Consider the following 11,920-nt stretch of genomic DNA (forward strand, 5'->3'; position numbering starts at 1 on the left):
AAAAAAAAAAACATAGGCTTTATCTATCAATAAGCTTACAGACTAAAAAAATAACCTTTATGGTCCTTGAGAAAGAAGATTTTGACTTAGACATAAATATATACTTACATAATTAATTCTATATTTATATACATTTTTTGATAAAGAGTTTGAGTCTTATGATGTTTGAAGTATTACCATAAAGGGTGACTTTTTTCATGAGAAAGCCTTCAATGTAAAAAACTGCAAATAAGGGACCAGCAGTTGGCGTAATGGCTATGTCGCTGGACTCCCACGTAGTCAACCGTGGTTTGAGTCCTGGACCTGGTAGCTTAAAGTCACGCTGGGCATGTGTGTGTGCGTGCCCAAGATCCCGAGAAGAGAATGGAGGAGAAGGGATTGTGGCGTGGCCATCCCCCTGGGGGGTGATTTCCTGCTTTCTGTCTCTATGTCTCTCTCTGTCTGGCGAGCGCATGCGCCCTATAGCAAAATACCTCTCCAAAAAAAGAAAAACATAAAACTGCAAATAAACCAAGAGGAGGAGAATGAAAGAGTGCAAAGATACCTACCAAATAAATTGGTCTTCACAGTGATAGATAAATGTGTGTTATTTCTAAGAATCTCCATGGCTTTCGACAGCTGCACATTTTCAAAGTTTTGGCCATTTACTTCTAATATCTAAAAAGAAAGTTAGGAAGCTGTCAGCACTATGGGTGGCTGAAGAAGACAAAGGCATGCCCAGTTCACCCTAACCCAGGTGGGGCTCCTTACCTGATCCCCTCGCTTCAAGCCAGCCTCAGCCGCTCTGCTGCCCGCGTCCACGCTGTCCACGAAGATGCCGAAGCCCTTCTCGGAGCCGCCGAGCAGGAGGAAGGGCAGGGGCGCCTCGCGGGCCGGCTTGGTCAGCGTCATCAGCCTCCTCTTGGCCTTGGCAGCGCAGGCGATGTTCAGCAGCCGGAGGTGCCCGCCCATCCTCTGCGGAGTGCAGAGGTGCAGTCTGGGTACAGCGGCCCCAGCTAAGCTTACACACAGAGAACCACAGACAGAGACGCTACCTCTCTCTCCAGGTTATTTTCAAACTCTTCCAGGAAGCGGGTCATGGCAGGGTCCCCCTCGAAGTCATTGAAGTGGTTGTTCACCCACAGCAGCACCACCCGTGTGACCTGGAAAGCCAGCGTGCTCAGTCAGGGCTCCTCTCAGGAGAGGCCTCTCCCAGTGCACAGCCATACTGAACATGAGGTAACCTCCCACGAGGTTTCCGTCCGTATGAAAATGACCTCCGGAAATACATGTGCATGCTTTCTATACAGACTCGACACTGCTCTGCTGGAAAGGGCTTTGAATCTGAACATACTTAACTTACATCTCGCTTTGCTTTCAAAACACATTCGAAACAGGCCAAATAAGTGCAAAGGTATGATGAATCCAAACAGGTTACAGCCGAGGACATACAGAAACGAGCACAGAGGGACGCCAGACGAGCACGCAAGTAACACTCGGCCGGCAAGGCTGCCAGGGGACGGGACAGAACGCGCCGTGCGCCCTCCAAGCTGGCCTTGCAGAGCGCTCAAGACTGCAGCAGAGTCTCCCAGAGCTGCGTTCGGGGACCGCGCAGCAGGGGCCGTGAGGAGAGCCGCCCTGGCAGTGTGGGAGGTGAGCCTTTTCTGGATGGCACCGACAGTCTGCTCAGGGCGGGAACACAGCTCCCAGGGACCCAGGCGTTTGGCCACGTGTCCTCACATTCTCGATAGAACAGAGTTAGCATCTGGTGGCCAGTACTTGGCATTGAAAGAAAAAAAGACTCACGTAGGTGAGGCCCGAGCTCAGAAACCTAGAACAAGCACTGGCGTCGTCACTTCTGTCTCCTCTTGGCTTTAAACCCCTGTTCTAGTATTCCATTTCCCGCACATGACTGACCTGCCACAGGGCAGTGCCCGCATTTGCACTTAGCACGCTGTGCTGTGAGCCAGACAGAACACATGGCCAACCTTATCCCTGAGGCTCGGGTCGCTGAACCACTCCAGTAACTTCCTGCCCACGTCCATGGGGCTGGAGAGGAACGTCCTGTAGGTCAGCAGGGGAGAGGAACGTCCTGTAGGTTAGCAGGAAGTCCTCAATGAGGGTGGGGTCCACGACGGAGTGCTCCTCCACCAGGTGCATGGTCAGCCGCTCCGACGTGCCCTGCACAGACACAGGGCAGCACCCTGTCAACGGACACCCCCAGCCAGCCGTTGGCTGCGCAGCAAGGCAGACGACGACACGCCTGGGAATTGCTGAGACACGTAAGCATGTCTTTAAGGAGACGATGATCGTTAAGAGCCATCAAGTTTAAAAAGAAGAATGACCCGGACTCGCCATAACCGACGCCAAGGGACGCTCCTCGCGGGAGGCGGTGACACCTCACCTTGATGACGATGTGGCCCTTCCTGGTCCCGGTCCGATCGAGCTCTCGGTGCTCCTTCACCATGACGATCTCCCCCTCCTCCTCGACCCTCTGCATGTTCTTCTCCACCTGGTTCAGGATCCGGCAGTAGTCCTGTTGAGCTATGCAGACGAACTGGAACAGACGGGAGCCACAGGCTGAGGCCCGGCCTTGCGAGAGGCCCAGCACAAGCGGGAGTCTCGGACCGTTCAGAGCTTTCATCATTTAGCACGGACACTGTCCCCGTCTTCCCGGTCCTTCCTAAATTAATGCGGTAATGACCGCATCAGCTTCCTCTACTTTGATGTATACAAATTTCATTTTTTGAATATTTACGTATTTTTTTAAGAATTATTTTAACTTTTAAAATCTGTTATTTTAATATTTCCAGAGAGAGAGAGAGAGAAAGAGAAAGCTTCCAGGTCCAGGACTTGAACCACCATCAGCCATGTGGGAGTCCAGCGCCCTTAACCACCATGCCACCTGCCAGCCCCAAATATTTATAGGTATTTTAGTTTGGAAATCCTAACACTTTTAAATACCAAAAGACAAAATTAGAAGAATCCTTTTCCATGCTTTTTAAAATTTTTTCACAATTAAAAAAAAACACCAGAAGAAAAAAGCCCTAGTCATGAAAAGTAAATTACCATTTAGTGGATTTTAAATTTTTTTTTATTTAAAAATAAGAATGGTATTAACGAAAGGTATAGAAATTCAAAGACAGGAACCAGTAGATGGCATGGTGGTTAAGGGCACTGGACTCCCACATGGCCAATTGCAGTTCAAGTCCTGGTTCTGGTAGCTTGCTTTCTCATTTTACCTCTCTCTCTCTCCCACTCGGCCCCTCTCTGGATGGACAGATGGACAGACAGACGGACGGACGAATGAATAAATAAAGTTAAATAAAATAATTCTTAAAAAATTCAAAGGCACTCACGGAGTGGATACATACACGTGTTACCGATGACTGCGTTAAAGCCTGTTCAAAGCAGGCCATAAATAAGTGATATTTGTTATGGTTCAAGTCATTCCTCCTACTGGTATTTTCTCTGCTCCTAAAAACATTTGTACCAGCAGGCAGCTCGGTGGGTAAGGGGCCGGACTCCGACGTGGCCGACCACAGTGAAGTCTTAGACCTGCCAACTTGCTTTTGCACTGCCCCTCTCTCTGCTCAAATTGAGTAATAATAACAATAAAATTAAATAATTCTTAAAAAATGTTAATAATGTACATATCAAGTAATCCCTTCTCTGAGACCTCACACATGAAAACTTTCAAAGCTTAGGACAAACCACTTAATTACACTTTAAAAGAAAATTGAGAATGAACTACAGAAATCACTTACTACACAAATTAACAGGATGACAAAGAGACAGAAGCAGATACTTCAGCAAATAAAAAAATCAGTGTTTTCTTTCTTTCTTTTTTAATCACTGGGGAGTATGTGTACTTGAGAGAGAGAGAGACAGAGAGAGCGAGAGAAAGTGCCCCGTGGGACGTGGTCGGCCGCAACTCCTTCCCCCACCGCCCCTTCCCAGCGAGGACTTGGGACTCATGCAGTTGGCGTATTTCCAAGCCACTGGATCCAGGACTTGAACCATACTGGTCACGTGTGTCTGGTCCCCAATGCACCATGCTTAACCATCAGACTACAGAGCTAGCCCCACGGTATTCTTTACATTTTGAATAATTGATTCTGAACTAAGATCATTTGGGAATGGAGAAAGGTTTTTTCCTCCTTTTAACATGAAGATGAGAAACGAGGAAGACAAGACCGCAGTGGTAAGGTAAGCCAGGCGCAGCAGTGTCCTGCTCCGCGACGGTCAGAGCGTGGCGGAGTGCTCGGACTGCGTGTCCTTGGCTGTCGTTTTCAGTTTGCAGCAGGCACACGCTCTTGCTGAAGATTAGGGGGGCGAGAAGTCACCCCAAGGGGGACGGTCACGCAGCACAACCCCTCCTCCCCGTCCTCGTCTCGCGACCGCAGCACGCGCACACACGCCCGGTGTGATTTTCGAGCTGCCGCCTCGGCACTCCAAGGGCACAGTCAGCCCTGTGGGAGCCAGACACTTGACCTCTGTGCCACCCACTGCCCATGGTCCGGTTTTTAAAGAGACGTAGCACCAGACATGGTGACAACAGTCATGACGACAGCAAGGTCAGGTCATGCCATGACAGTCCTCCAGGGACCTCCTGCTTTCCCTCCTAGTCACGCACAGAAGGAAGCCCTGTGCAGATGGGGATCCCGGCAGGGCCCCGCACAGTGACATGCTGGCTGTGTTTCCTTCCGTTTTTAGTGTATTTCATGACAGAATCAGAGAGAGACAGCAGGCACTCTGGACAGCTCCACATGCACACCGCCACCCCAGCCTCCCCAGCCAGGCAGGACCAGGGGTATGCATGTGTCCCGGCATGGATGGCCGACCCGGGGGCTGAGCCCTGGCTCCCTGCACGGCTCCCAGCGTCACAGAGTCGTGCTGCCGTGCCTTTGCAGCTGGGCCATGGTGGTCAGTTCTTAGAAGTGGCAGGTGCGCGGCGGATGCTCGGGGAGAAATAGGGTGTGATGCAGGTAAGGTTAACGTCAGAGAAATCACAAGTGCTCTCTTCTATGCCACACATGTTCTACGCTTTGTGCATAACCAACAGTTTTGGTCTGTATTTTTTTTAAAAGAAGTAGCAGCAGCTCACAGAGAAATGGTGAACTGTGGGGCCAGCCTCCTCCCACCATCAGCAAGCACGGCCTCACTGTGGGTCCTGGTGAGTACTTGGAAACAGAGAGAGGGAAACCCAGAGCCAGACGTGGCGCAGAGGTGAGGCACGGGCCGTCCGAGGCAGGGGCAGGCTGCTCTCACGCCTGCAGGCCTCCCTGGGGGTTCCAGGCACGCGGCCCAGGTCTGGGCTGCTAAGGGTGGATCAAGGGGGAGATTCGGTCTCTTTCTCTCACTTATGGGAGAAATGATTTTGTTAGAAAAATTCTAAAGACATGGGCTTTTCTTAATTAAATTTTGAAAGTAACTTTTATAACACAGTTTCCAGAACACTCACCGCGTGTGAAATCTGGAAATCATACAGCACACGTATGCTATATGATTTCTTTAGTATCTTATCTTTAAAACTTTCCCCAAATATGCATAAGGACATTTAAAGTTGTTGTTTTGGTTTTGTTTGTTTGTGGAGAGATTTTTGCTATAGGGCACGTGCACTCGATGGAGAGAGAGACAGAAAGTGAGAAATCACTCCCCAGGGGGTGACCACGCCACACTCCCTTCTTCTCTCGGGACTTTGGACATGCATGCACACATGCCCAGCATGAGTTTTAATCCACCAGGTCCAGGACTTGAACCGTGGTCAACTGTGTGGGAGTCCAGTGACGTAACCATTACAGCATCTGCTGGTCCCCATTTAAGGGTTTACCTTCAAATAATTTCAGGTGTTCTACCTTACAGTCAATTTTAGAGAATATTAATAAATCGCTTCCTCATTCATTGTTAAAAGGAAATATATCTTTGAGTTAAAATGAATAAGCAAAGAGATAGTAATAGAAAATGCTTTTTGAAGAGAAATCCACTAAAATTAATCTTTTCAACTTAAGATTCAAACAATCAGAATAAATCTGATTTGAAATTCTTAGTCTAGACAAACATTTTGGCATTTCTTCTGCAGCAAACTGAAATACCATCCAAAAAAAAATCTCAAACTGAATTTCTAATATGGGCATACAGAACCGGAATCTAAAGAGTTAAATTTCAGGTGAAAACACTTTATCTCTTTTATTAGCTAACTTATTCTTGATTTTAGAAATCTGTAGATCGAACATGAAGTTCAAGTGAAATTTAACTTGCAAGCACTCAAAACTGGTGAAGTGTTCCAGTGACATTTCAGACCTCCCGACCACAGTGAAGTCCGGATGACCTTAGTACCAGATGTGAAGCAAGAATTCAAACAAGATTTCACTCGGGAAAGGTCGGCGGTCGCTTAGCCAGGGGTGGACATCACCACTTATACTGAAGGGTCGGGAGAAACGGTGAAGTGAAATCAACTCCAGCCCACACAGTAAGCCAGCTTCCAATGTCGCCACGGCAAACTGCTTTGCCAGCCGACCACCTGAGTGCAAAGCGACGTCAGCTCCAGGTCTAGCGCAGGGTCACTTCTCAGGGGGGACTACGGTGCTTGGCCCTCAGAAGGGAGGTCCACGCTAACTTCACATGTTCCCCAGTGTTTGTGCCCATTGTGGGGTGAGGGCAGGGTGAGGGCGGGGTGAGGGCCCAGGGTGAGGGCGGGGTGAGGGCCCAGGGTGAGGGCAGGGTGAGGGTCCTCTGCAGGGTGAGGGCGGGGTGAGCAGCACCTAGACACCCGGCAGGCCTAACAGGCAGCAGAGGAGGGAAACACAGAGAAGTACAGAGGAACGGGAAAAGTGGGGTGGGAGAGGAGGAAGAAGGGACACTGAAGACGAGGCGCAGGGGACGGCTCACGGTCCTGGCCAGCGGTCCTGGAAGCCCACACCACACCTGACCTCATTCTTCATGCCACACGGAGGGTAAGGACAGACAGAGAAGAGCTGGGCGGGGGACACGGAGAGGGGGTTCAGGGTAAAACACCAGTCCGAGCATCCTAGGGTCTAAACCAACAGGGGAGGACTTAAATGTAGCGCCGTCTCGCTGTGTCCTCGGGCCCACCGCGAGCTCAACCGCATGTCCCATGGCCCGGGATCTACTCCGGAACCCACCGACAACTCAGTGATGCCGGTCCCAGGGAAGCTGCTTTGCTTGGTAAAAAGTCACCGAATCTGTGTGTGTTCTTCAGTAATTGTTGATTCCCCACCACGTGGTCAGTAGAACTATAGAAACATGTGGAGTCCACTTCACAGACGAGGAAAGTGAGATTCTGCTCCCTTACCTTTCCCTGTCAAGAGGGCAGTGCAGGATTTTCCAAGGGGTTGCTAAGACTGCAGCAGAGGTACCCTGAAGCTGCCCCGATCCACCGACTACTGATCACTCGCGGGGATAAAGGTCAGGCTGAGCGGCCGGGCGGTGGCAGCAAGCGGGGGAGCCCCTGACCTGACATGCCCGCTGCTGGGCCAGGCCAGGCCAGGGAGAGGACCTTCCTAGCAAGGGCTCCAGTGTCTGAGTATTGTCTCCTTTTAAACTTGCTTATCTCATCATGAGTGAGAGATGCAGAGACAGAGGCGCCCACAGCCTGCAGTCCGCGGTGCCTCAGCCAGCCCGCACCATGGCACGTGCGCAGGTGCTGGGAGAGTTCTGCAGATGAGCTGGGAACCATCCCAGGTAGAGACCCTCCCAGGGCCCAGGGGTGGTGGCCATGCCGCCCTCTGCCCCACATCCAGTTCCCACTGCAGTGCAGTCTGCTCCAAACGCGCTGGGTAAGGCTCCAGTTCGGGGTTCTGTCAGTGGATCAGTCTCAGCTAACACCGGCTCCCTTTCCTTTCCCAGAACTCGGACAAACGAAGCCACCAGGCAGCTGTCGTGACCGGCCCGCTCTGTCGGACACCACCGCCCGGCACTGTCGGTGCTCTGGAACTGGTCCACACCTCCTGCGGAGTGTCAGCCCCAAGGTACACTTCCAGCAAGAAAGGAGTGTGGCCAACGCACAGGAGTGCATGTAAAAGGCATGTTTTTAGAAATGCAGTCACTGTTATTTGCCCCTTAAGGACAGAAACCCCGGGTCTCTGCTGGCACAGCTCCCTGGGGAGCAGTGCTCGGGAAGGGGCGCTGAGAGACCACAGGATGGAGAAACTTGTGGCGCGCCCCAGTGTGTTTGGACTCGGTTTGGTTTCATTACTGCTTAAACTTAACTGCAGAGCTGAAATGTCACACACAAACCCTGGTAACTGCACCCTCCCAGGCCAAACACAGATCCGAAACGCGTCCACCATTTTGTTCCCCTCTGCCGCGCTGCTGAGTAAGTAACTGGGCTGCCGCGTCTGGGCGCTGTCCTGGCCCTGTGTGTTACACACTGAGCTCACAGCTCTTCCTCCTCCACGGTGCTCCCTGAAGAGACTGCTGGGCAAATCACCGGTTATACCGGTAAGATGCTCGGACTTATAGCCACGTCATGTTTCTCTTTATTAAGAAAAATGCTTAAAATGGGACCAGCACTTGGCATAATGGCTATGTCGCTAGACTCCCATGTAGTCAACTGTGGCTCGAGTCCTGGACCTGGTGGCTTAAACTCACGCCGGGCATGTATGCATGCGTGCCCAGTGTGGCCATCCCCCCCCCGGGGGGTGATTTCTCACTTTCTGTCTCTCTGTCTCTGTCTTTCTGGTGAGTGCATGTGCCCTATAGCAAAAATCCTCCCCCAACCAAAAAATATTCCTAAAATGAAATTTTAAAATGAGTGACACCAATTTTACAATGATCTGACACTATAAAAATTCAACTATGCTATTTTACTAGGTGTCAGGAAAGTCATGATGCATTTTTGCATAGAATAATAAGTCAGCTTTTCTGATGACCCCACAGAACAAACTCTTCTGATGTCTTTCAACTATAGACTAATAAAACCAAGAAGCACGTAACCTTAATTAGTCCCAGCAACTCCTTTGGCTCATTTACACCCAAATGTTCTTGCCCGCGAGTGCCTGTGTACCGTGTGATGGGCTCCCCGGGACCTGAACCCAGGCCTCCTGCAGGCCGGATCCACTCAGCCCACCGCCCTGGGCCTCAGATAACCTGCAGGTAGATTCCTCTTCAACTCCCTCGGGCACGGAAGGGAGTACCCGAGCTAGAAGGTGACGCTGACGGGGCGGCACCGGCCTGCGTCCTGCGTCCTGCCTGGGGCCTGCGCACCTGGCAGTCGTCCACCTTCGTCCTCATCACGCCTCTCATGTGCTCCTTGTCCAGGGTGGGCGAGACGCCGAAGCTGTTTCCCATGCACAATATTTCGGCTTTTCCGTCCGGGTACGTCACCTCCACGGAGCCGTTGAGGATCACTGACCAGGAGTCCAGCTAACAGGAAAGAACACAGAGCAGTAGGACTGGCTCACAGGTGGATGGATGGAGCGGACGGCCCACGTACAGGTGGGGCGGGCACAGGTACCGTGTGCCCAGAGCATCACGCATGGACCGGAGGTACTCCAAGGGCCCAGCGCGACTCGCTCCTTCTGCCCATCCCAGCTGACCCTGGCTGTTCTAGGTGACACCAGGACAGACCTCTTCAGCCCCCAAAGCACAGGTAAACGAGACAGAATGACCACCGCCTCGGGAAGAACGCCACGTTGTCCCGATCAAAGGCATCACCCTTACAAACACGCTTGCTGGGAACCGCAGAGGAACCCCCCAGAGTTCCCACTGCTGTGTACGGGAGACCGATAGCGACATGGCACGTCTGCCACACCACCCAGACGGCCCGCAGAGCTCCGAGGTATGCCCTGGCTTCGCAGAGGGCAAACCTAAGAGCTGGGTCTTCCGTCGGCAGCTGCAGGGAAGGGGCTGCACGCCTGCGGGACACGCACCTCCTCGCCGTCGTTGAGCACGGTGGTCCCCGCCCTCTCCACCACGGCGAACACCATGACGGCGCACAGCTCGCGTCTCACCGACATGGTCATGTTGGCGAAGGCAGGCAGCTGGTGCATGAACTCCAGGAGCTGTTCTGAAAGACAGAGACGCCCTGTCAGGCCCACGACCTTCCGGAGTGGGTCCGGCAGGGCGCCACGGGTCCCATAGTTCGGCCTGAGGGGCATGCCTCGGCCTCTGACCGCAGTCGAAGTTCCCACAGGTGCAGTTCCTCACTGAGAACTCTGTCACCATGGAAATGGTGACTCAGAAGCCACGTTTAACCCTGGAACTCAGATTCTGATGGCATGGGGGAAACCACGGCGCCCCGAGTGGGAACTGTCGCCTGGGAGCAGGCGGGAGCTACCACAGCCCAGGAGGGGGCCATGAGGTGGAGCCCTGGGGGCCATCAGCCCGGCCAGACCAAGCCGGCCTCTGCTGGCAGCAGGCAGGAGCGACTACCTGCAGTTTCTCTTTTTATTAATCAGAATTGTTAAAAGTGTGTTTCTAAGACGAGGTCGGCCTCTCCAGGAGCTGAGACCCACACTGCAGCCCCATGCCCAGTGTTGTGTGTGTCTAGACAGGGTCTCACCACACACCAGGAAACACTCCCCAGCCACCAGACACAAGGCAGTAAACATACTAAACATTCACCACAGTTACAAATACACAAAAGAAGGGGCAAAAAATTTTAAAACCTCATACTTAAGAGGCTGGCAAGTGGCATGGTGGTTAAGGGTGCTGGGGCTCCCACATGGCCAACCGCAGCTCAAGTCCTGGATCTGGTGGCTCGCTCTCTCTCTCTCTCTCTCTCTCTCTAATAATAATAACAAATAAAGTTAAATAAAATGAATTAAAAAAAAAAAACTCATACGTAAGATGTGGCATGGTAGTTAAGGGTACTGGACTCCCACATGGCCAACCATGTGGCTCTGGTGGCTGGCTTTCTCACTTTTTTTCTCTCTCTCTCTGATCAAACTGAAAAATAATAATAATAAATAAAGTTAAATAAAATAAATTTTTAAAAATCTCATACTTAAAAAAAGAAAATTTCCTGGAATAAAGCTGATTTTCAATAATAGTGGTATCATTAATGTGGAAATAAAAGTACAACATAATATAAAGGCAAATAAAAACCAACACACCATTTATTACCCCATGGGTTGACCAAGGAGGGGAAGGGGAGAGGGCACAGAGAAGTCTGGTCGCTTTCATGCTGGAGACACCGTGGGGACGGCCGGCACTCCCCTGGGTCAGGCGGTCGGCAGGCAGTGCGTCTAAGGCTTCCCCACACCTGGTGTCTCTGCTGTGGACAGTCTACGCGTCCCCGTATTAGGGTGCTTTCCTGATGGCTCCCGGGTCCTTCCTCCTCCCAAGCTCTGTGGAATGTGTTTTCTCTTTCATTTTACAGGAGGAGCCTGAGGCTCAGTGTCACCAGCTAGGGAACAGCAGCACACTGGGACCATCTGCCTCCACAGCTCAGGACTCAGGGTGGGTGGGACATGGGCATGTCAGGCCACGGGATGCTTCTGAGCCTGCTCTTGGGGCCCTAAAGCATAGTTTTCTCATTTGCAAAAGAATGATAAGTACCTTCAGTGGAGGCCTGAGAATCAAATGCAAAAGACGATCGAGTCCTCAGCACAGAAAAGCTCACTGAAGGGGGACTGCTATCACCTCCACCAGGATTTCAATCTACTTCGCTATTTCTTCAGTAAGAGAGAGGGGGCCAGCAGGGACTCGGCGCCCTGCTCCAGCCCAGCTCCGACCCTGGGTCCTGGGCGGGTGTCAGGTGCACAGGGAGGCCTGGCCGTGAACCTAGAACCTTCCCATTCAGTCAGCCTCGATGAGCAGCATGTTTTCTGCCATGTCACCGTCCAGCCTGTCATTGTTGTCACCGTTATCACATCACTTAGGCTCTCAGCTAAGTAAAAGTCCTGCATACCTTGCCTTTTGTTTTACCATCCTAGATTCCCCATCCCCCTCCCTCTGTTATGACCCATCCTCCTCC

General features: G+C 51.7%; 1 protein-coding gene across 1 annotated transcript in view; it reads right to left on the minus strand.

The window, feature by feature from the left end:
- RAPGEF2 (Rap guanine nucleotide exchange factor 2) overlaps positions 1 to 11,920 on the minus strand; it is a 132,639-nt gene that overhangs the window by 29,989 nt on the left and 90,730 nt on the right. Inside the window, 8 exon segments of the mRNA XM_006164178.2 lie at positions 549 to 657; positions 751 to 954; positions 1,035 to 1,142; positions 1,968 to 2,057; positions 2,059 to 2,160; positions 2,384 to 2,536; positions 9,208 to 9,366; positions 9,873 to 10,009. Coding sequence (XP_006164240.1) covers positions 549 to 657; positions 751 to 954; positions 1,035 to 1,142; positions 1,968 to 2,057; positions 2,059 to 2,160; positions 2,384 to 2,536; positions 9,208 to 9,366; positions 9,873 to 10,009 — 1,062 coding nt within the window.

Source organism: Tupaia chinensis, unplaced genomic scaffold (assembly GCF_000334495.1).
Source record: "Tupaia chinensis unplaced genomic scaffold, TupChi_1.0 Scaffold143591_1, whole genome shotgun sequence".
Classification (NCBI taxonomy): Eukaryota; Metazoa; Chordata; class Mammalia; order Scandentia; family Tupaiidae; genus Tupaia; species Tupaia belangeri.